We start from the raw sequence: 22,529 nt of genomic DNA, 5'->3' as shown, positions 1-22,529 counted from the left end.
TGTGGGGGATGCTCGGTTAGCTTAGCCACGGCTCGGTTTCTTACGGGCACACTGTACTGTAACGCGTGTAACAGAAGACGTGGCGTACCTAATTACGCCACACTGACCGATAAGAGTGATAACGAACGTCTGGACAAGGGCCCGAACTTCAATTAAGCAGTCACCTTCGTTGAAAGTCGCAAGTTCCAAAGATCATCATCACCACTGCGCACACCACCCGCCGCCAACCATCGCGTCACCATCCGACCTTCAACGCGTATTCAACCCACGAAGATTTTGCATCAATCCCGACATGCCGCCGCAAATTAAACACGATCTCAACCGCTCCGGCTGGGAGGCGACCGACTTCCCCTCCGTTTGCGAAAACTGCCTGCCCGAGAACCCCTACGTCAAGATGCTCAAGGAAGACTACGGTGCCGAATGCAAGCTCTGCACCCGCCCATTTACCGTCTTCAGCTGGGCCGCCGACCGCGCCCACGCCCGCAAGAAGCGCACCAACATCTGCCTCACCTGCGCCCGCCTCAAGAACGCCTGCCAATGCTGCATCCTCGATCTTCAGTTCGGTCTACCCATCATCATCAGAGACAAGGCCCTTGAGCTGGTGGCCCCGGGCCCTCAGAGCGAAATCAACCGCGAGTACTTTGCCCAAAACAACGAGCGCGCGATTGAAGAAGGAAGAGCTGGTGTGGAGGAATACGAGAAGGCGGACGAGAAAGCGAGAGAGCTGCTTAGGAGGCTGGCGCAAAGCAAGCCCTATTTCAGGAAGGGCAGGGAGGTCGACGAGGAGGGCAACCCTGTTGGCGGATCGTCGAGCGGCGCAGGAAGGGCGACGGGAGGCAATCCTGCTATGGGAGCTGGTGTTGGTGGGGTTGGTCCGATTCGCACAAGAGACTCCAGGGCGGCCGCAGCTGCTGGCGCCAGACCCGGTGGTGGACGAAGACCCAACGCAGCTCCGGCGCCTCCTCCTGGACCCAAGGACTGGCTGCCGCCGGCCGATAAGAGCATAATGTCGCTCTTTGTCACCGGTATCGAAGATGATCTACCCGAGTTCAAGATCCGCGACTTCTTCAAGGCGTTCGGGAAGATCAAGTCGCTGGTTGTGTCACATATGTCGCATGCCGCTTTCGTCAACTACGAGACCCGGGAAGCTGCTGAGAAGGCCTCGGCAGAGTGCAAGGGTCGTGCTGTCATTGCCGGATGCCCCTTGAGGGTTAGATGGAGCGTACCCAAGGCCTTGGGAACAATGAACAAGGAAGAGCGCTCGGAGATGCTACGAGATGGTCGGTCAGCCTTTGGCGGTGCTCAGAAGACAGGCGGCCGATCGGCGATTGAGGGAGGAAATGCTCAGGGTGGCGCATCAGGAGCGCAGAAAGACGACGCATCCAACCTCACCATCGCAGCGCCGCCTGGTGCGGCAGACGTACAGTACGCCAGTCTTTCTGGCAACTAAGCGGAGACAGAAAAGTGCTTATTAATCATGGTATTGCAAGGCGTTCGGAGGCTATTATGATTTGGGGGTTTGGACTCGGGGTATCTCGGATACATTGCATTTCCTAATATCGCATGGTCTCTCCCAGTATTTTTCTACATTGAGGGGTATCATAGATGATTTATACATATACACGGGCAACAGTACTGTCCTGTTGTTCCATTACGTTCTCACGAACTTGAGTTTCCAAAATCCCTGTGTTTTCCAGCCATGACTTTGTATTCTCTTATGCCGAGCAGCACTTGTGCTCCTCGCCGATCTTGATACTCTGGTTACCCAACTTGATGGTATCGTTGTCGCCGCGCTCGGTGTCCTGGTGAATCCGTAGCTCTGTGAGGAACAAGCAGTCAGCACCCGTATTCTTTGTAGAACTCCAGCACTCCTAAACTCCACTCACTATAGGACTCGCCCTCCTTGCGGCCCTGGACGACATTGGATCTCAAAAAGCTGGCAACTTCCTCGGCATGCGCAATCGCGGGCGCAATCGTAGGATCGTTGGCGGGAAGGTTCTGGTTCTCGCGGAAACCACGGCTGATAGACTCATAGGCGGCGGTAAGGGTGCGGGCATCGCCTATAACAGTAGCACAGCCGGTTAGTCCGGGGAGCTAGCTACATAGGCCGCCGGGGGCATCAAGGGGACTGCATGGGAACATCGTACCATCAAAGGCAACTCTTGCGGCGCGCATGAGGTGACGGTAGGCTTGGAGGGCAGACATGATGACAATTTCGCTGGTAAACGAGCGTCAGGAAAGGGAATGCAGGGTCAAAAGAAGGTAAATAGTAGATCGAAGGCTTGTCTGAAAACAGTTGCAGTGACGGCAATGCGACCTCCAAAAATGTCGCCCAGGACCGGGTAGGTTTGCCGGCCGGAGTGGACTTGGAGTTGCGAGGATCGTGATTGGCGGCCGATAAGCAAGATGTGGGGAGCTTGGCCATCGAAAAATTTCCAGAATCCCGTAAAAAACAACAGAGGGGGCCCGCCTATACCAGCTTCCACCTGTCACTGTCTCCCAACCCACCATCACCATCCTCATCATCAACCGCAAAAAATGACTACTGTGGTTCCCCTTCCTCTCCCCACCCTCCTCGAGGGCTGGACCGCCGAGAAGGACTTCAAGCCCATCGGCAAGATCGCCCAGAATGAGGCTACCCAGCGCACCATCGAGCCCGTCGGCCCTCACTTCCTCGCCCATGCCCGCCGCGCCCGCCACAAGCGCACCTTCTCCGAGGATGACCGCATCCAGGCCCAGGAGCGCGCCAAGAACGTTGAGGAGGACAACGAGAGCGACCTCAGCGAGCCCGAGGACCCCATGATGCTCTCTCGCGATGCCAAGGACTGGAAGGTTGGTGCCCAACGTGTAATGCTACATGCCGCGCGGGACCTTGACAGCTAATTTGCTTGCGCTCGTGTATAGCAACAAGATCACTACAAGGTTCTCGGCCTCTCCAAGTACCGCTGGAGGGCCACTGAGGAGCAGATCAAGCGCGCCCACCGCAAGAAGGTCCTCAAGCACCACCCCGATAAGAAGGCTGCCGCCGGCCGCACCGAGGACGACAACTTCTTCAAGTGCATCCAGAAGGCCACCGAGGTCCTCCTCGACCCCATCAAGCGCCGCCAGTTCGATTCCGTCGATGAGGAGGCCGATGTCGAGCCCCCCACCAAGAAGCAGCTCCAGAAGGGCAACTTCTACAAGCTCTGGAGCAACGTCTTCAAGGCTGAGGGCCGTTTCAGCAACACCCAGCCCGTCCCCAGCTTCGGCAACGAGAACTCTACCCGCGAGGAGGTCGAGAGCTTCTACAACTTCTTCTACAACTTCGACAGCTGGAGGTCGTTCGAGTACCTCGATGAGGATGTTCCCGATGACAGCGAGTCCCGCGACCAGAGACGCCACACCGAGCGCAAGAACCTCAACACCCGCAAGAAGAGAAAGGCTGAGGACAACGCTCGTCTCCGCAAGCTGCTCGACGACTGCTCCGCCGCCGATGAGCGTATCAAGAAGTTCCGCCAGGAGGCCAACGCCGCCAAGAACAAGAAGAGGCTCGAGAAGGAGGCTGCCGAGAAGAAGGCCGCTGAGGAGGCCGCTGCCAAGAAGGCTGCTGAGGAGGCCGCCGCTAAGGAGGCCGAGGAGAAGGCCAAGGCCGACCGTGAGAGTAGCAAGAAGGCCAAGGAGGCTGCCAAGAACGCTGTCAAGAAGAACAAGCGTGTCCTCCGCGGCTCCGTCAAGGATGCCAACTACTTCGTTGAGGGTGATGCTTCCGTCGCCACCATCGATGCCGTTCTCGGTGATGTCGAGCTCATCCAGGCCAAGATCGACCCCGATGAGATTGCTGCCCTCGCTGGCAAGCTCAACGGCCTCAAGGTCGCTGACGAGATCAAGGCTGTCTGGAACGAGGAGGCCGCCCGCCTCGTCGGTGCCGGCAAGATCAACGCTGGTGACCTCAAGGCTCTTTCTGCTTAAGCGATTTATTACGAAGTCAGGAGATAATGTGAATGTGCATGTTGGCGTTTGTCTATAATTACTAGAATTTAGACTTGGAGAACACAGAGTTGTTGGCGGATACCATTTTGAGATGGGTACACAATTTTTCCTCACACGCTGACGCTGACTTTATGCTCTGTCCTGTGATGCCGTCTCTCAAGTACCCTTTGACTCCTGAGGATCAGCACCTGCTATCATTTTGAGAATGGATCCAAATGGTGATAGTGAAGCACACGAGATTCTCGGTGGCCTCGATTATATGTTAATGATCCCTGGCCCAATGGCAACAAACCGCCAACAATACTACCAAGCATCACAGATCTACCTTTGTCCGGCTATATCTGTATTCTGATACCTACCCCTGATAACCTTTTGACCGTTCTCTAAGAGTTTCCGTGACTGTCTGTACCGTAACGCTTAATACATGGGTATTCATGCATCTCGATCTGCAACCGTACAAAATCCACGTGTATTTGCAGATGGTCAGACGTACATCCTCCCACATTCGCATGCGTGACTGATCGACGACGTACAGTCCACATCAGATGAAAGGAATTTTTCGGCGTGGAAAGCTGTTGTGTTGTAAAGGAGGAAACCTCACAAGGCAAGAAATATTCACGACGAATTCGGTCCACACCAGTAGACTCTGCCGATTTTCCGTATAAATCCAAAAGCCCTTCCGGTCGTTAACTATAACTCTGAGCTACACCTTCACCCAATACCCCGGCCCTGAAGCTCCCAGTTCTACAGTTCCTTGAAGAACTGAGTCATACAAACAGTGACAGTTGAAGAGAAGACTGAGTGATCGATGTCAAGCTCGAGCTCTCAGTACGCCAAGACCTGCGATGCCAAGAGTGCGCAGGTGGGTCCCAGCTTTTGCGGCAATTGGTTGACTCCACAGCGGACCGTCCCGTTGGTTTAAACCTTTTTGGGCTGAAGGGCATGGCGACCTAGGTTGGACGGTCTGAGCTTCTGGGTTTTGGTGACGACTTGGGATGATTTTGAGACTTTTAGCCACGGGGCCACAGTCTTGAAGAGGCATTTGTCGTTGCGTTTGATCATATAATGAATGAGATAATGAAGAGGACATGCCATCGTAACCACTTGGGAAGAATTGGGAGCTTCTCTGACTGCAGTAGGTAAGCCGGGACCGACAGATCAGCTGAGACAGTTGGATATGTGACGGGCGACTGGCGAAGGACCTGGTATTGTATGTTTCTTTGGTAACTCGGGAGTGTAATACGGGGCATGTCGAGGAGGCTGACCTTGAGGCCATGTTGCAAAACCTCTTCTTGAATTTCGTGTTCCGCCAATTGCTTTCGCAAGCTGTCCACCATGATCTAGGGGAAACGGCAGGCAAGAGATGTCTGCCAGCCTCTGGGCTTGTTTTAACAGAACCCGGTCTCTCACTTACAATGAGCTTTCTCGACTATGGTAGTGTGACCTACCACCCAAATAAACACCGGTACGGATTTCGGTCAACACTCGACGCCGGAGGAGACACGTTCAGAGAGTTAACGATGAAGGAAAGATGCAAAGGGCGAGACGGCCAAAGCAGTTGACGCGGGTCTCGCTGTAGAAGTGTGGGTGATGATGGTGGGCAGTAACCCAGCAAAAGCCAGCGGAATAAATCATAGCATATGATGTGCTGGTTTTGAGGTGACATGTGGAAGCGATAGACGATGATGTATGGATGAACAGGGCAGAATGGTTGAGGACATGGCAGGGGCAGTGGAAGCCGTGGTTTGAACTCAACTTCCGCTCTTTTCTGTTCCAGCAGAATTTCACTAACCCGTCAATCAGCAATGAAACACTGACTGGCATAGAACAACACAGAAGAGTCTTCAGATGACTCCAGACTGAATCACCCCAACCACGGCCTCTCGAGCACCCCCTCCCCCCCCCCCCCCCCCCCCTTGCCTCTGGTGTTTGCCATTAAGAAATACGAGATGCGCACACCCAAATGATTCCACGCTCTTGGTCGGTGGAGGAGCAGCTCGTCGGTGATTCAAGCTTGAGGCTGTGACTGCGGCCTTGGTAAACGTAGTGCATCATTCGGAGCGGAATGGAAAGGAGGTCAAGAGAGCCATGGCTGAAAAAGAGTCGGCGCAATACATCGGATGAAATACCTGTCAACAACATGTGTCATGTTAACGGGCCACGAGCGGGCCTTCAGAGCAGCCGCTCACACGAAGGACACAAGAGACAGTGAGCGGTGGACCTAGAGGTCATCCGGTTGATCCCTGACGCATTCAATTTTTTGTGATCCCAACATCATAGAAGTTGGTGGAGATGCTCAATCTGGCACATTGTTCTGAGCCCACCGCAGAAATCATCATGGTGAGAAAGCCGTTCGGCATTGTGGAGTTGAGGAGAGTATAAGGCGCGTGTTTGCCAACTGCCAATTGTCGGGTTTCGGTCGACGATATTCACCAGTCTGACTCATACCAAAAAAATGAGTTGAGTCGAAGCCATCTCCATCAAAGACAACAAGGAGTTCCTATCCACGGAAAGGTGTTGCGGACGACGCGAGGCAGCTCAGAATTAAAGTTGTGGGGGGGGGGTTCGCAAGTTTGACCCCACTATATCCCCATAATTCCGTTCGCTGTGGAGCTGTGATTGGAGCTCCAGACTGGATGATGAGTGTTAGTGGCCCCCAGCCGACGTCGGAGTCAGGGAGAACATCTCAACCAACGGAAACAACTTGCACCATTGAGTCACACTTGAAGTCACTAAACCTTTAGGGAGCCCGTTAAAGCAACTGTGTAGCCCGTCAGGGCGACTGTGTGGAGACAAGCGCCCGGGCAAAGGTATAAGACGCCCAAGTTAATAGAGAGGGTTAGGGTTAGTTGGTGTTAGGGTTAGTTCCGGGGGTGCAGGCGGCCGGTGAGAGCCCCCGCGTGTGAATATGTCTTGGTCGTTCGAAAAGGTTGAGTTTTGAGCGTTGTTGTTGCGGTCTTGAAATGATTCTGGTGATGGTTGCGGGCGCGGAAAGTTGATGCCAAGCTTGGGGTCTTGGCTCGGCCGACCTCCAGCCTCGAGCCTGCGATTTGTATGGCCCCACACAGTTGCACTAACCGATTGTACAGTTGCTTTAACGAGCTCGACTTTTAGGCCCTCTGAATCACCCTTGGCGCGTCATTCGTCCAAAAAATAAAATATCGCGAAACCGGCGCTTTTCTTCCTCTTCCCCGCTACTCTTCTTGAAACTCTCCTCGGTCTTGTCTTGGCTCCTAACGCAAATCGGCTTCATACACACACACACAACACAATAACGATGGCGTCCGTATTACCCGATCCCACAATCGACCTCGACTGGTCCGGATATGTCGGTTCCATCCAGGAGCACTTTAGACGCAACGCCGAGGCGCACCCCGAAAGGACATGCGTCGTCGAGACCAAGACTTCCACAACACCAGAGAGACGTTTCACATACCGCCAGATCTACGAGGCCTCCAACACACTAGCCTGGTACCTGCACAAGGCCGGCATCACAAATGGCGATGTCGTCATGATTTGGGCCCATCGTTCCGTCGACCTGGTGGTGGCCCTCATGGGTATTCTGGTATGTAGTAGTGCCTCTGTGATAACATGGTACCAGCCGCATTCGTGTCTAACTGGGTACCTTGCATATGTAGACTTCTGGCGCAACCATGACAGTTCTCGACCCTGCCTATCCCCCGGCAAGACAGCAGATCTACCTCGAGGTCGCCCAGCCCAGTGCGCTCCTACGAATTGGCCGTGCCACAGACGAGAACGGCCCATTGGCCCCCTTGGTCCAGAAATACATTGACGACGAGCTCAAGCTCAAGACCGACGTACCAGACTTGCGCCTTCGCGACGATGGTATCCTCTACGGTGGAGAGGTCGATGGCAAGGATATCTTTGCCGAAGTAAGGCAATTGGCATCCGCGCCTCCCGATGTCATCGTCGGTCCCGACTCGAACCCCACACTATCCTTCACTTCCGGAAGTGAGGGTCGCCCCAAGGGTGTCCTCGGTCGTCACTACAGTCTGGTCAGGTACTTCGGCTGGATGGCTGAGCGCTTCAACCTCTCCTCCGAGAGCAGATACACCCTCCTTTCCGGCATTGCCCACGACCCAGTACAGCGCGATATCTTCACCCCCCTCTTCCTTGGCGCCCAGCTCCTTGTCCCATCCCGCGAGGATATCCAGCATGAGAAGCTTGCTGAGTGGATGAGGGAGCACAATCCCACCGTTACCCATCTTACTCCCGCCATGGGTCAGATTCTCGTTGGTGGCGCTTCCGCTGAGTTCCCCAGCCTGGAGCATGTCTTCTTCGTCGGCGATGTTCTGACCACCCGCGACTGTCGTGCGTTGAGACGTTTGGCTGAGAATGCCAACATCATCAACATGTACGGCACTACCGAGACCCAGCGTGCTGTCAGTTACTTCGAGATTCCCAGCCGCAACAGGGACCCTGACTTCCTCGAAAGAGAGCTCAAGGATACCGTCCCTGCGGGCACGGGCATGCAAAACGTCCAGCTCCTGGTCGTCAACCGGGAGAATCGCGAGCAGCAGTGCAAGGTTGGCGAGGTTGGAGAGATCTACGTTCGTGCTGCCGGTCTTGCCGAAGGCTATCTCGGCGACAAGGCCATGAACGACCAGAAGTTCTTGAACAACTGGTTTGTCGACAACAACAAGTGGGTTGAGGCGGACGCCAAGCTCAACAAGAACGAGCCGTGGAGAAAGTACTACAAGGGTCCCAGAGACAGACTCTACCGCACTGGCGATCTTGGACGCTACCTTGAGTCTGGAGATGTCGAATGTGTCGGCCGCGCCGATGATCAAGTCAAGATCCGTGGTTTCCGTATCGAGCTCAACGACATTGACAGCAACTTGAGCCAAAGCCCTCTTATCCGTGACTGCAAGACCCTTGTGCGGAGAGATCGTAACGAGGAGGCGACTCTTGTCAGCTACATCGTCCCTGAGCACAAGGAATGGCTCAAGTGGCTCGAGGTCCGTGGCCTCGCTGATGTCGAGGACGAGGGTGTCGAGATGGGTCCCGTCACCGTCTACCTCAAGAAGTACAGGCGCATGCAGGCCGAGATCCGCGATCACCTGGGCGCTCGTCTGCCTACCTACGCTGTCCCCAACATTTATGTCGTCCTCAAGAAGATGCCTCTGAACCCCAACGGCAAGGTTGACAAGCCTAACCTTCCTTTCCCCGATGTGGCTGAGCGTGTTGAGGATGCCTCCGAGGAGGACCTCAAGAACTGGGAGTCGCTTACCGAGACCGAGCGCACCGTGGCCCAACTCTGGGCTGATGTGATTAGCGGTCTTAACCCCCAGACCATCAAGCGTGAGAACGCCTTCTTCGATCTGGGTGGTCACAGTTTGTTGGCTCAGCAGTTCCTCCTGAACATTCGTAAGGCGATTGGCAGGGATGTGTCTATCAACATTCTCTACGAGCACCCTAGCCTCGCTGGTTTCTGTGCTCAGGTAGATAAGCTCCTCGGAGAGGAGACCAGCGGCGTCACCGCCGAGGCTGGTCAGGATGAGTACGCCAAGTCTTTGGATGAGCTTTTGGCTCAGCTTCCTGAGAAGTTTCTCTCGGCCGATCCCGCGGCGCTTGGCTCCGAGGAGTTGACCGTCTTCCTCACTGGTGCGACCGGTTTCCTTGGCTCCTACCTGGTCAAGGACGTCCTTGACCGCACGGCCCGCACCGTCAAGCTGATTGCCCACGTCCGTGGTGTGAAGGACTCCACGGCGGCACTCGAGCGTCTCCGTCGCTCTCTCCAGGGTTACGGCCTCTGGAATGATGAGTGGACTGGAAGACTCAGCACCGTTGTCGGTGACTTGGCGAAGCTCAACCTTGGCATTGATGATGCCGATTGGGCGGATCTTGCTCAGAAGGTGGATGTTGTTATTCACAACGGCGCCACTGTTCACTGGGTCAGGCGCTACCACGATATGATGGCCGCTAACGTCTTGTCCACCGTTGACGCCATGAAGCTTTGCAACGAGGGCAAGCCTAAGGCCTTCTGCTTCGTCAGCTCTACCAGTGTCCTCGACACGGACTACTACTTCGACCTGTCCGACAAGCAGGTGAGCACCGGACGGGGTGCCATCATGGAGTCCGACGATATGGAGGGCAGCCGTACTGGTCTCGGAACTGGTTACGGTCAGACCAAGTGGGTCTCTGAGCAGCTTGTCCGCGAAGCCGGCAAGCGTGGTCTCCTGGGTTCTGTCGTCCGTCCTGGCTACATCTTGGGTGATGCCAACACCGGTGTGTGCAACGTCGATGATTTCTTGGTCCGCATGCTCAAGGGCTGCATCCAGATTTCCTCGCGTCCCCACATCGTCAACACCGTCAACGCCGTTCCCGTCAACCACGTCGCTCGTACCGTCGTGGCTGCTGCGCTCAACCCCATCCCCAGCGGCGTGCACGTCATCCACGTCACCGCCCATCCTCGTCTCCGCATGAACGAGTACCTCGCCATTTTGGAGTACTACGGTTACAAGACTCCCGAGACTAGCTACGAGGAGTGGAAGGACGAGCTCGAGAAGTTTGTTTCTGCCGGTTCCTTGGTGAAGGATCAGGAGCAGCACGCTCTCATGCCGCTCTACCACTTCTGCATGAACGACCTTCCCGCCAACACTCGTGCCCCTGAGATGGACGACAGGAACGCCGTGGCTGTCCTGAAGGCTGATGCTGACAAGTGGACTGGCGTTGATGACTCCACTGGCAGTGGTATTGGCAGGGAGGAGGTCGGCAAGTTCCTTGCTTACCTCTCTGAGATCAACTATGTCCCTAAGCCTACCGAGAAAGGTCGTCCTCTGCCGCAGATCCAGCCTGAGGTTCTCAAGGCTCTGGCGGTTGGTGCTACCGGTGGTCGTGGTGGTGCTCACTAAGCAGTTTTCCTTTTTGAATTTGGGCGAATCTGGGTAGAGAAAAGGAAAAGGCATTTGGCGTGGTTTTCTACGAATGGGAATATCGGAAAAGGTTATTCTCGGGAGATATAAACAGATATCGTATTTATAGTGTATATGACTTGCAAATAATAGACAACAGTCATGATCAAGCCGGAATGGCGCTCTACCAACAAACCTGTTGCCTACGGTGAACTCAAACCTCGAATTTCTTGTTCGCCCTTTTGCCTGGTCGACTTCTTCCGACTCTGACGATGTTCCTCGGTTGTGCACTTCACCTATACCTTCGCCCTTTCTTCTGTGTCCCGACTGACAGATATTGTGCGGCATCCCCGCACTACGACACGTGATCACAATGAGCTCGAAAGACCTCATTAATATCAGATATGTTACCCCCATGAAGTTCTCCCAGAACCCCAAACGTCCCAGTTTAACACTGCCGGGAAGCGGCAGAGCTCACGCAGCAGTTGTACCACTACCCCATATTACTTTGCAGATCTAGAGCACCCGGTATGATTTCTCTGCTCTGTGACAGTCAACACAAATACAAACACTGGTCAAAACAACCCGTCCATCAAATGATGGGATATGCACCCCAGGCAACTCAGGGTCCAGCGCATTTAGCCTCATCCTATGGGAAAGTCAAGAGACGGGAGGATACAAAGATATCCTCCGGTTATGCAATGCCGTGGTGGCCGATAATCATACCATCGACGGCGGTTTGCTGGGCACGGTCCCGGCGCCGGTGAAGAACTTTGCTTCGTTATTTTGTGCAAAAGTTTCTTGATTCTAGTTCGTTCCTTCGTTTCCTTTCTTATCTTTATCTTCCTTCTTTCTTTCGCTCCTTCCTTCCCCCTCGCTCTTTCTATCTACCATCCCCACCTATAAACCCCCCCCTTTCTTCTTCTCCTTTTCATCCCCCCTATTTCAAACCACTAACCAACCCCTCTCACCAAAACAGCATGCACCTACTTCGACGTCTGGGGCCAAGACGACCCTCTCTGGTGCCTCAACACGCACGACCTGCTCAACCCCTTCTTCGAAGCCCGCACGCTCGGCAACCTTTGGCGGACATGGTACTGGTTCCTGTGCAACGAACCTTTGGCGTCATGGGCTACGGGGGCGCCCAAGACTTGTTCTTTTCAAGGGCAGCAAAAGAAGCAAATCTCGATAGTGTCGAGGAAATTGACGCCCGAGTACTGGCAACGCCAATGCGAGATGCACTTCCCCACCGCCGAGAATGGCGACCAGTACGGTAGTGCCAAGGGCAAGACGACGGAGATGTTGAATAAGAGAACGGGCGGGTGGGGGAGGGTGAAGGAGAGGAGGAGAGTTATTTGGACTAATGGGTGAGTTTCATATCCTTCCTATCCCTCTAAGTACACAATACATACATACCCTTTTCCCGATATGAAGACAAGGAAAAGTGTTGGTTGCTAACACGTGAGTGTGTACTCTAGTGAGTTCGACCCATGGAGATCAACCACCATGTCCAGCGAACTACGACCGGGAGGACCGCTGCAATCGACCGAGGATGCACCCGTTTTCTTGATCAAGAACGCTCAGCATGCCGATGATGCGTTTACAGAGGCGGGGATGAAAGGGGCTGGACATACGATTAACCCGGAGGTGGTCAAGGTGCAGGAGAAGGCGGTGGAGATTATGAAGAGATGGGTTGGAAAATTTAAGGCGCCAAATTGAGGAGGATATAGCTGTCAAGGTCCGATTTCCTTTACTCAACGGATATGTCTTCTTGCAACAACTGACGAACAGGAGACCAGGAATGCAATCCTTAAGTGGCGAGCAACTACAGGAAATAGTCAAAAAGATGAGAGGGTAAAAAAGTAATACAAAAGTTGTTCGAAGCCGCCCGAACGAACCGCTTTCTTTTAAGGAAGAGGGCAGTTACGAAACAGACGTGGCGCGCTTCACCCCTGACGACTACGCTGTCTTTCCCACGGTGGTCTGATGACTGTACCTGCCAAACACAGACCTTAAGTACCGGGTGGGTAGCTATCAGACAGTCGTGCCTTTGCTGGTTTTGATGGGGTGGTGGATGTAGTGTTGGGGGGAATATACCTCCACATATGCTGATGATAATGAACAAGTGACTTTCTTTGCCTTGAGGCTTACAATGAACTCTGCTCCATGTAATAACGCTTAACAGAAGCCAAAGTGCAAAGGAACAAGTGTGATTATAATTAAGCTAGATACTATGTAAATGTCTACTCAATGGTGCCAGATCTGCCGTCCTCCGACAGCAGTCTTTTCCCAGAGTCAGAGTGTATGACCATGAACCTCTAATAAGTGTCCCCAATGAATGCAAAAAGAGTAACAAAGGAAATGAAGCAACAAACAAAAGAAACAGTCCCTTTTTCCAGGCCATCACATATGTACCCAACACACTTGTAAGTACCATTACCATCCTCCAGACACAGTTCCCAACTCCAGAGCTCGCCAAAGCTCGTGATCTGATCTGATGATCAATCTCTTTACTGGGCAGCAGCGCCAACAGTAGCATCAGCCACAGTGTTGACCGCATCGCCAGCAGCATCAGTAGCGGTATCAACCGCACCATCGGCAGCACCAGCAGCAGCATCAGTAGCGGTATCAACGGTGGTATCAACCGCAGGAGCAGCAGCATCAGCAACAGCATCAGCAACAGTGTCGACCGCATCAGAAGCAGTGTCAACGGCACCAGCAGCGGCATCGCCAGCAGCATCAGTAGCGGTATCAACGGTGGTATCAACCGCAGGAGCAGCAGCATCACCAGCAACCTCCTCACCATCCTTCACCGCACTCTCCACACCCTCAGCACCAGAAGCGTCCTCGCCAAGAAGCCCAGTCATATCAACCACAATCCCCAAGTCCAAAATAGGCAACTTCTCGCCCTTAGGACCGACAAAGTACAAGCAGTTATCCACGGTAGTCTTGCGATCAACAGTAACGCCCAAGCAATCCCTCAGGTTCATCAGCTCGAGACTGGTCGTGATAGCATCTTGTTCGCAGCGCTTGATGCACTCCTCGATTGCCGAGCTACCAGAGCCGTTGCCGTTGTTACCGTTGTTACCGTTACCGTTGCCGTTGCCATTTCCATCGGGACCATCAGTGTTGTCGTCGTTGATGGGGACAGTAGTAGTATTGCCCCCCGGCAAGCTTCCAAGCGATGTACCGCAGGGCAAAGTGCGGAAGCGAGAGCGCTGAGTGGTGGGCGGGTTGGAAGGAGAAGCGGGGAGGTTGTTGGCTCCCATCAGGTTGCTGAGGCCCTCGCCGAGGCCGGGAACGACGGATTCCAACATGGAGGAGACGCCGGAGGTGAGGGAGGAGAGGTCCATGTAGAGCTTGAGGTCTAGGTCGAGCATGTCGGTGAGGGTGGTGGAGATGGAGAGGAAGGGGGGCAGAGGGCACGAGGTGCTGGTGGAGGTGGGGAGAGCAGGGCGGGTGATGGTGGCGAGGGTGGTAGAGGGGCGGCCTGGGTTGGGGCCGTTGCCGGAGCCGGGACCGTTGGGGCCGCCGTTTCCGTTTCCGGGGCCGTTGTTGCCAGGTCCGCCGGGACCACCATTGCCGGGGCCGTTGTTGCCGTTACCGGGACCACCGTTTCCAGGTCCGTTGTTGCCGTTACCGGGACCGCCGTTACCCGGACCACTGTTGCCAGGTCCGTTGTTACCCGGACCACCAGGACCACCGTTACCGGGGCCGTTGTTTCCATTGCCCGGTCCATTGTTACCAGCACCAGGGCCACCGCTACCGGGACCAACGTTGCCAGGACCACCCGGACCACCAGGTCCAAAGGGAGGTCTACCAGTAGGGATGGGCATAGCCGTCACAAGCCCCTCCTCATCGCAAGTGGTAGTAGCAGTGACAGGCCAGTGCGGGTGTCCGCCAGGACCACCATGAGGGTGGTCGTCACGAGGAGGAACAGTGACAGTAGGAGGAGTGACAGTCACATAGATGGTGGAAGGCTGGACGTCAACCGAGTGCGGCTGCTCGGCCGGGACGCCGATCTCGATGGAGGCGCAGTCGGGGAAGAGGACGGTGAGGTCGATGCGGCAGACGTTGTCGGCTGCGGCGAGGACGGAGAGGGAGGGCATGCGGGGGAGGAGGTTCAACGCCATTTTGAATGAAATCGAAGGAGTGTTTTGTTGTTGTTGTTGTTGTTGTTGTTGCGAAGAAAGAATTAAGGAGTGTAAATTAGGGAGAGGGTAAAAGGAAGAAGTGAGTGTCCTTTCTAGAGTGAAGGTAGTGAAGGTAGAGAAGAAGATGAGAGTGATGAGGAGTAAAAGTTATGTCGATGATGGGCTGTTCATCTTGTGTTATATAGACTTTTCGATGGTCATCGAGCAACGAGAGATTTCCCTGGGTTCCGGTGTTGAGGCTATTACACCTTGCTTCTTCTCCGTTCCAGATCTCGCCCTTCGCTTAGGGCAATCGAAGCTGTCTCCCCTTCCTTTTTTTGTTCGCAACCGAGCAATTTGCGGCATGTCTGGAAAGTTCCAATGTCTATCTGGTTAACCATGGTGTAATCTCTGGATGCAAGAGGTACATTAGTGCCTGTCTTCGAAATTTGACGGTGGTTGAACCCGGAGATTTTCCTCCACATAGACACTGTTGGAAGGAAACATTGGCATTGCTTTTCTAATACGCATGATGGAAGGTCAGTGTTCAGCCCCTTAAGAACAATGAGATACATACACAGTCCCTTGACACGGGCCAAAGTCCCTGGCAAGCCAAAAGGGCGAATATCAAGTCTAAACATTTCATCGCGTTCTCGAATTCGGTCTTGGAAAGGCAAATACCCTGGATTTTGTTCCATAAACGGAATTGTAAGCAAGGACATAGTAAAGGGAGTGTGATCTGGACCACGGACCACAACGACTTGGTGATCAAAAAGTCGGTTGGAGAGAGACAAAACGTGCAGCTGTCTCATCCCTATGTAGGGTCATACACGAGCATCAACTAGCGTCGCCACGCTCCAGGTTGTGGCGTTCAACGGTGCAAGCATACAGGCTGAGACAGCCTTTTTTTATCCCAGCTACAACGCAGTTCGGAGATTTCGGCGATCTCGTCTTTTCTTTTTCCTGCGACGTCACCACGAGAAGCGACTCCAAAGCGCCCTCCCTTGCATGCTCTCCACGAGACGGCACCACGATATCGTGAACAGCACTAGCTGCATCCCTCGGCACTAACACACAACTCAAAGCTGATAGTAAGACAAGCATGGGCTCAATAAAGCATCGTAATCGTAAAAGTATCAATTGGCCCCCAACACCGTAATGTAGAGCTATGAGATGGGATGACCAAAAACCTCCCATATCGACGGTCAAACCTATTAGACTCATCGACAACAAGAAAAATAACATGATGGTACGCTTCCCAGAACGTTGAAAAATGCTAAAACGGGGGATAAGAATGGAAAGGTTGAGAAATGCCCCATGCTATTGCTGGCTCTCCGTAGGCCAGCAACCTCCTACTGAAAATGCACAACAGAATTGAATATCCTTTCGACGATCTCCTTACTCCTACATATCGCTTATCTGCAGCTTTGAACTCGCCTCATTCGCAAGCGAGACATCATCACATGTCTCTTGGATATGCTTTTCGTCAGGCTTTGTCGCCTCTGGCTTGTCACCTTCTTTCTGCTCAGTCGTACCCTATGCAACTCGAGCAGACGGTTTAACTCCGCGCCGTCCGAGCAAAGTGGCACCATCCAGATTGAGCTCAAACGCGCCCTTTTGTCGGTTGCGTTCGCGAACCTGTTGTCTGGCGGCAGCCGTGACAGCTGCGGAGTGTTGACCATAGCCTCTTTGCTCAGCGGCCGCTGGGGGTGGGTGAGCCTTCCTCTCGCGGTCCCTACCGCGTTGCTCCTGTTGTTGATCCCTGATCTGGGCATTGCGCATGCTTTGTTCAAGAGATGTATGGTATTGCTTGCCGTTTACGACATCATGCATAGCAACATCCTCTCCCTCGTCGGAGTTCTCGTCAAGGCCTACCAGACGAGAAACGCCCGCCTTGGCTCCGATGTTATGACGTCTCTTGCCTTCTTCCTCTTGGCGGTGGACGGCATAGCCGACATCAAACACTTCGCGGAGATTGACAGCACCTGGAGAGCGGAAGTCATAGCGTCTGTCTCCATCCACAATCTTGGATGCATCGAAGGCCCGCAGCACACCGTCTGAGGTGACCGGGTTCTTCCGCTCGTCCCTTGGCGTAGGACCCGAGCCGGCGATCCAAGGATGCGCCAGGAACTCTGTGATCGTGTAGCGCTTCTCGGGATCCACACACAGAAGATGCGAGATAAGGTCCTGGGCAGACTTGCTGATATCGTCCCACCATGGCGAAAGGAAGGTATACTGGCCCTTGGCAACCTTCTCCGTCAAGACCTCAATGCTCTCATCATAGAAAGGTGGGAAGCCGCAAAGAAGCGTGTAGAGAACGCAACCCAAGGCCCACATATCGACGGCCTTGGAGTACCGCTCATCCTTGACAATCTCGGGTGCCGTATACCCGACAGTGCCGCACGGAGTCATGGTTTGCTTGTCCCATACGATCTTGGACAGGCCGAAATCGGCAATCTTGATCTGACCAATTCCACCAGAGCCTACGCCCTTGATGAACTCGCCCTCATCAACCTTGTCCTCGTCACCTGGCTGCTTGGGTTTCGGGTGCTTCGAGGGGATAAATGGAATGGGACTGAAGAGGATGTTTTCGGGCTTGATGTCACTGTTCAAGGAGTGAGCAGAGATTCACCAACGATTGGCACGATGATGTGGGTCAACTTACCGATGAACTACACCCTTCTCCTCATGCAGATACTCCAGAGCCTTTGCTACCTGTGTGATAACATGCCTGGAGAGATCCTCGCTGAAGTACGTCAGACGCACAATCTGGTGGAACAGCTCGCCGCCAGGTGCCAGTTCAAGGATGATGTAGTAGTATTGGCGAGACTCGGCGAAGTCGACAAGCTTGATGATGTTGGGATGGTCAAGCTGGCGCATGATTTGCACCTCTTTCAAAATATTGGCTCGCTGTTGACAGTCATGGTTAACCCTCATAAGAACATTAGCAGGCGGGCACGTCTCTACCCCAATGCTTGATCGGGGTAGGGACAGGTCGTCAATAACAAAGCAGTCGAGACATATGAGGAGAGGAGAGTACATTGACGACCAGCAATGGAAATAGACAAAAGAGAAATTCTCGCACCTCTGCAGCCTTTGGCGCCTTTGGCTTGAAGTCCGGATGGAGAACTTTGTTGCTCTAGAGTGAGCCCTGGAGGTTGGTATTGAAACCTTATAAAACGGCAAAGACGAAAGGAAACGGGGATGGCGATGAGGAAGAAGAGGGCATCCCCGGTGTGCTGTCACGTACCTGTATGTTATTCATTTCAAACTTGCGAACGACCTTGATGGCTACCTCGCCCGCGTTACCCTCCAAATCCCGTGCGCGGTAAACGTTGCTGAAGGCGCCGTCGCCCATCTTCTCGACGAGCTCCCATCGCTCAAGGCCGGGGTACTTGGGAAACTTGCTCTTGCTCGCGTTCTCTTCGGCAACAAGCCTGGCAATGTTCTCGTCGGGGATCTTGGTCTTTGACTTGGCCTTGGCTGCTAGGTTTTGATCGACCTCGGCATGATGGGCAGCGGCATGGCCAGCCTGGGCAACACGGTTGTGGCCATCAACTTGCGTGGTCGAGTAGGCATCTTGAACGGGCGCTTGGTGGTTGCGTGGCGGAGAGCCTCCTAGGTTGGGTTCTGAGACAGGGGCCGCCATCTTTGTGGGCTGGTGGTGATGATGCGTGGTAGAGTGGTCGGCATGTTTTGTCCGCGCCGGCTCCTCAGGGTTTGCAGTGCGGGCTTGCTTTCCTGTTTGATAAGGCCTATATTAGCTTGTGATTCCTTGCCAGAGGGAAGGGGGGAGTGGGCGCGAGGAGACGGTAGGTGAGAGGCACTGAGTGTGGGCAGGTGCAAGCAAGCATCTCAAGCAAACATACCGTGTCGGATGAAGTTCTTCAACTGTTGTATTGTCGACATTTTGTCGGATATTAATTGGGCTGACGCCTTGTTCTTGATCAGATGGCGGTTTGGTTGAAGTTTGTGAGAGTTGGCTGGTGAACAGCGGTGGGAGGATGCACCTGGATGCCTCGCCTTGGTGCTGAGCTGGTGCTGAACAGAGCTGGAGACTTTGGGCTAGCTAGTGAGATCAGATGGGCTGATATTCGCAGTCCAGACTAGGTATGCGTCGTTACAATATCAATAGGCTGCCGAGAAGCGGTTTCACCAGTGAAGAACTGTCGAGTGTCTCGAGTGGTGTTCTGCGGACCTATTTCCGTGCAGCGGTCGTCTGCGGGGTCGGGCAGTGTTGGGCGGGATAAATGTGCCGATTTACAAAGGGCGATGTGGAGAGATGAGCGCGGAGGTGCTATAGGTGGTAGGGTGAGCGCGGCTTGTAGGTGGAGGACAAGACGTTCCTGTCTCTGTATTGTGAAATGGTTTCCGGGGATGGAAAGAGTTGAAATTGACGATCGCAGACACGCGCGCTGGTGTCGAGAAGATATTAACCGTCTGCCGGAAGTCAATGACGATGGAGGGATGGGCGGTAGAGGGTACCTCAGCAATCAGAAGGGAGGCTTGACTTGGGACAAGCGGGCCCTGCTATTGGCTGGAATTGAGGTCACAGTAGCTGCACGCGACCGAACCAAGGAATAATTTGCAAAAGCAGTGACGCAGTTGCAAGTCCGCACGTAAAAAGAAGGAGGATCCTGGAGACTGAACGAGGTTTCGTTACGGTAGGTATGGTGGAAAAGGCGGATGATGACAAAGGACAGTTCTCAATCAGATGTTGGTCGCGCGGAAGGCAGATTGACTTTTGTGCTTGGTAAGGTGGGGGGGAACAGGATGGAAAGGGCCACGGGGCATGGAGGGGTTTTGTTCTTATTTTTACTGCCCTGGGACTGGCAGGACTGGGAGTGACCGAGTCGGAGTGGAGGGTGTGTGTGTTCCTTCTTTCTCGCTCGTCTCTCTCCCGCTCAGACTCCCGGTTTCATCATTTCAGGTTCTTTCATCATCGGGCGCATACCACGCATACTACACTACATCAGACTACTATCCATGCTGCCATGCCATATGCCATGCTACCTGCCATTCAAGAGACCAGACACACTCCTGTCTAGAACGCAGCTGTTGAGCCTAACCGGACGGCGCGATACTTGAGTCCAAGTTCAGTCCAGTCGGCTCACGCGCCACAGACGCCTGCCCGGAGTTGAACGGACCTTGAATGGCTGCCTTGGCGGGCTTCGTGGCCGGCGCGATATTGAGACACACATCGATAGCGCTGAAAGCTTGAAAATGCCCCCGTGCTTGTAGGCTTAGAAATCCGTGAGCGTGGTCAAGTTCGCCGACGCTGGACGCCTTACACAGCTGAGCTGAATAAATTCTTGTTTATGTTGTTTGGAATACCATGTCTACTATGTAGAAGGGGCCGCCCTTGTCGGCGGTGTACCACGCGTGATGGGATTGGGACGGTTTGGACGATGGGATTGGGCACAAGCGCAAGAAGCTGCGTCTGACTCTTGAGCGCTGTTCCATGCTTTGGCATCCACTCTCGTGCCACTTTCCGCTTCACTAACAATCCAGCGTCTCCACGAGCCGGCAAGATCAGATCCAGGATTCCCACTTGTATGACGTAGTTGAGCGTCATCCTGGCTCGTCCCACTGCCGCTTGACCTAAAGTAGCCTAGCGCCGTCAGGTCTTGTGTCCGCCCGAGGAAATTCCGTCTCGCGTTGTGCGAGAAAGGGAAAACCACCACGCAGTTAAGAAACCGCACCGCCTGCAACGACGACGAGATGATTACTCGCAATTTCTCAACATCGTATTCCATCCTGAAAATTATGGTATAATAAACATCAAGGCAATTACTTTGCATCCTGGTCTAGGTCTACATAAGCATCCAGATCAAGGCCAGATGTCAAGCCAAGTTCGGCTCCAAGGCCCACCCTCTTCTGGCGCCCGGGGTCAGGTATATCTCGTTACCAAACTCTTGGAAGACGCGTTCGGATAGCTTGCATTCCGATGAGTTTAAAAGCCTTCGATTCGAATGCTTCAGCAGACCCCTATTGCATGAGTCGCGTGGTCCCCAACTGAATCGCCCAACTACCCTTACCAGCCGAGAACCCGTCTCCCCGGCCTGGTCAGCCTCGGAGTGGCATCCTCTCTCCGATTTCTTTGTCATCCGGACGTAGCCCCTATCGGCCACGCTGGGCACTTGGAGCATTCACATCCCGCACCATGGGGATAATCACCACGTTCGCTACAACCATAATCGACACTGCGCCGATGTACGTGGATCAACATGCATCATGTCAGATCCTCAAACATACACAGTATTGACAGACTGATAAGCGGCATCGACGGGAGTTAGCCGGTGCTTTTTGGGCTTGATCACATCTCCGGCACGCACAATGTCCAAATGTTCGTCATTCATGCCGGTGATCTTGAAGGAAATCCTTCTGATCCTCCCTGAGACGGCGCTCATAAGCCCGAGACGGCTTGTTTGATAGGGGCGCATTTGTCATACGGGTTACAAGACCGCAGATCGTGTTCCGTTCTTGTCGTCAACGGTCGGTTGGCATGCGGCTCAAGTGGTAGGTATAAGGTACTCTTGTCCCCCCGCGTCATTCCATCGGTCCATTGAAAGGACAGGCCCTTGACGTCCCTTTTACCACGCACGCCGAGACCAACGGGAACATCTACAAATGCTTCAATTGGTCAAGGGGTTGGCTGGCTTCTCCGTTACTCAGAAGCGCCCCTGACGTCATAAGGGGGCTTTTTGTAAGAGTTGAGGTGGTGTTGTGGTATCCGGACGAGTATTGGTGAGCAGGGAACGAATCATATGAGCTCCTATGTCGGCTCTTCAGAGGTCTAATAGGGAGACCGAGGCTGTGAGGCTATGTTGTTGCAGCCAGTTCGTGAATAGGCGAGATAGGTAAGAAGTAATTCCACGGTTCATCTGATTAACAGTTCCAGAGCCATCTAACCCTTCGATAGTAAAAGGGTGCGCCTATACTCCTTCTATATGGACCTACGAATACAATCATCTTCAACAGGTCGTCTGGAAGATATAGATCCAAGTTCATCGAGTTGGCGCCTTGCGTGCTAGCTTAAGGGACGGCTCGGATGAGTGGTATGACCCCAGAGCATGTCCGAATACACAAGTTATCTTCCCGGTGTTCCGGTATCCAAGTTCAACTTCCCGTCCAAACTCAGCTTCGCACATTATGCTCTCCAATTGTCTAGGCTTTATCCGTACCAGACATATTCGAACAAGGCCTGGCATATAGGTGGACGGTGGGAACATGGCTAGCACATCGAGCGGCCCCGGAATACCGTCCACACCGACACACTGACGCTGATATATTTCGTCCAGGAATCGTTGACTTGTCCTGTCAGCTCAGGCCATGGCTTCAACATCATCCTGCTAGCTGCTGGAACAGAACGTCTTGCTGACGAAATGAGTGTCTTAGAGCATAAGTTTATCAAATATCGTCTCAAAATAACGTTCATGAACTGTTCATCTTGGGCTTCAATACTGCCATGATGTTGATAATACAGAGACCCCGACAACTTGTGGTTCCTTACATTATCGTGCCCACCTTGGGTCAACCACGTTGAGATGGG

General features: G+C 53.7%; 8 protein-coding genes across 8 annotated transcripts; 4 read left to right on the top strand and 4 right to left on the bottom strand.

Moving 5' to 3' along the window:
* Positions 1–292: 292 nt before the first annotated feature.
* B0H65DRAFT_544470 (Pre-mRNA-splicing factor slt-11) lies at positions 293–1,450 on the top strand (the record flags this gene model as incomplete). Its single annotated transcript, XM_062829295.1, has 1 exon — positions 293–1,450. One exon carries the CDS (start codon positions 293–295, stop codon positions 1,448–1,450), a length of 1,158 nt encoding a protein of 385 aa, XP_062686578.1.
* Positions 1,451–1,715: 265 nt separating this feature from the next.
* On the bottom strand, positions 1,716–2,205 carry B0H65DRAFT_438465 (uncharacterized protein; the record flags this gene model as incomplete). Its single annotated transcript, XM_062825371.1, has 3 exons — positions 1,716–1,819; positions 1,887–2,060; positions 2,148–2,205. 3 exons carry the CDS (start codon positions 2,203–2,205, stop codon positions 1,716–1,718), a joined length of 336 nt encoding a protein of 111 aa, XP_062686577.1.
* A 230-nt stretch (positions 2,206–2,435) lies between these two features.
* Positions 2,436–4,179, top strand: B0H65DRAFT_535931 (DnaJ domain-containing protein). Its single transcript, XM_062829038.1, has 2 exons — positions 2,436–2,832; positions 2,905–4,179. Exons 1-2 carry the CDS (start codon positions 2,539–2,541, stop codon positions 3,946–3,948), a joined length of 1,338 nt encoding a protein of 445 aa, XP_062686576.1. The 5' UTR covers positions 2,436–2,538; the 3' UTR covers positions 3,949–4,179.
* Positions 4,180–7,152: 2,973 nt separating this feature from the next.
* On the top strand, positions 7,153–11,029 carry B0H65DRAFT_515791 (uncharacterized protein). The gene is made up of 2 exons (XM_062828658.1): positions 7,153–7,534; positions 7,608–11,029. The coding sequence occupies exons 1-2, from the start codon at positions 7,247–7,249 to the stop codon at positions 10,842–10,844; spliced, it is 3,525 nt and encodes a 1,174-aa protein (XP_062686575.1). The 5' UTR covers positions 7,153–7,246; the 3' UTR covers positions 10,845–11,029.
* A 901-nt stretch (positions 11,030–11,930) lies between these two features.
* B0H65DRAFT_39956 (uncharacterized protein) lies at positions 11,931–12,738 on the top strand. Its single transcript, XM_062823779.1, has 3 exons — positions 11,931–12,211; positions 12,323–12,582; positions 12,639–12,738. The coding sequence occupies exons 1-2, from the start codon at positions 12,081–12,083 to the stop codon at positions 12,561–12,563; spliced, it is 372 nt and encodes a 123-aa protein (XP_062686574.1). The 5' UTR covers positions 11,931–12,080; the 3' UTR covers positions 12,564–12,582; positions 12,639–12,738.
* A 329-nt stretch (positions 12,739–13,067) lies between these two features.
* B0H65DRAFT_451147 (uncharacterized protein) lies at positions 13,068–13,424 on the bottom strand (the record flags this gene model as incomplete). Its single annotated transcript, XM_062826037.1, has 1 exon — positions 13,068–13,424. Exon 1 carries the CDS (start codon positions 13,414–13,416, stop codon positions 13,069–13,071), a length of 348 nt encoding a protein of 115 aa, XP_062686573.1. The 5' UTR covers positions 13,417–13,424.
* A 212-nt stretch (positions 13,425–13,636) lies between these two features.
* B0H65DRAFT_385983 (uncharacterized protein) lies at positions 13,637–14,977 on the bottom strand (the record flags this gene model as incomplete). Its single annotated transcript, XM_062823710.1, has 1 exon — positions 13,637–14,977. A coding segment is annotated over one exon (1,341 nt), but the record flags the coding sequence as incomplete, so codon positions are not given.
* Positions 14,978–16,513: 1,536 nt separating this feature from the next.
* On the bottom strand, positions 16,514–18,886 carry B0H65DRAFT_414989 (kinase-like domain-containing protein; the record flags this gene model as incomplete). Its single annotated transcript, XM_062823959.1, has 5 exons — positions 16,514–17,582; positions 17,643–17,887; positions 18,063–18,116; positions 18,228–18,718; positions 18,847–18,886. 5 exons carry the CDS (start codon positions 18,884–18,886, stop codon positions 16,514–16,516), a joined length of 1,899 nt encoding a protein of 632 aa, XP_062686571.1.
* Positions 18,887–22,529: the final 3,643 nt, after the last annotated feature.

Source organism: Neurospora tetraspora, assembly GCF_033439725.1.
Source record: "Neurospora tetraspora strain CBS 560.94 chromosome Unknown B0H65scaffold_1, whole genome shotgun sequence".
Classification (NCBI taxonomy): domain Eukaryota; kingdom Fungi; phylum Ascomycota; class Sordariomycetes; order Sordariales; family Sordariaceae; genus Neurospora; species Neurospora tetraspora.
The sequence above is the reverse complement of the archived record's forward strand: the minus strand, read 5'-3'. Positions and strand labels throughout refer to the sequence as shown.

Bases quoted from the DNA above. Each gene is read 5' to 3' on its own strand.
- B0H65DRAFT_535931 (XM_062829038.1), top strand. From the start codon at position 2,539: ATGACTACTGTGGTTCCCCTTCCTCTCCCCACCCTCCTCGAGGGCTGG. The intron at 2,833-2,904 runs GTTGGTGCCCAA...GCTCGTGTATAG, and splicing joins GCGATGCCAAGGACTGGAAG to CAACAAGATCACTACAAGGT.
- B0H65DRAFT_515791 (XM_062828658.1), top strand. From the start codon at position 7,247: ATGGCGTCCGTATTACCCGATCCCACAATCGACCTCGACTGGTCCGGA. The intron at 7,535-7,607 runs GTATGTAGTAGT...TTGCATATGTAG, and splicing joins TGGCCCTCATGGGTATTCTG to ACTTCTGGCGCAACCATGAC.
- B0H65DRAFT_39956 (XM_062823779.1), top strand. From the start codon at position 12,081: ATGCACTTCCCCACCGCCGAGAATGGCGACCAGTACGGTAGTGCCAAG. The intron at 12,212-12,322 runs GTGAGTTTCATA...TGTGTACTCTAG, and splicing joins AGAGTTATTTGGACTAATGG to TGAGTTCGACCCATGGAGAT.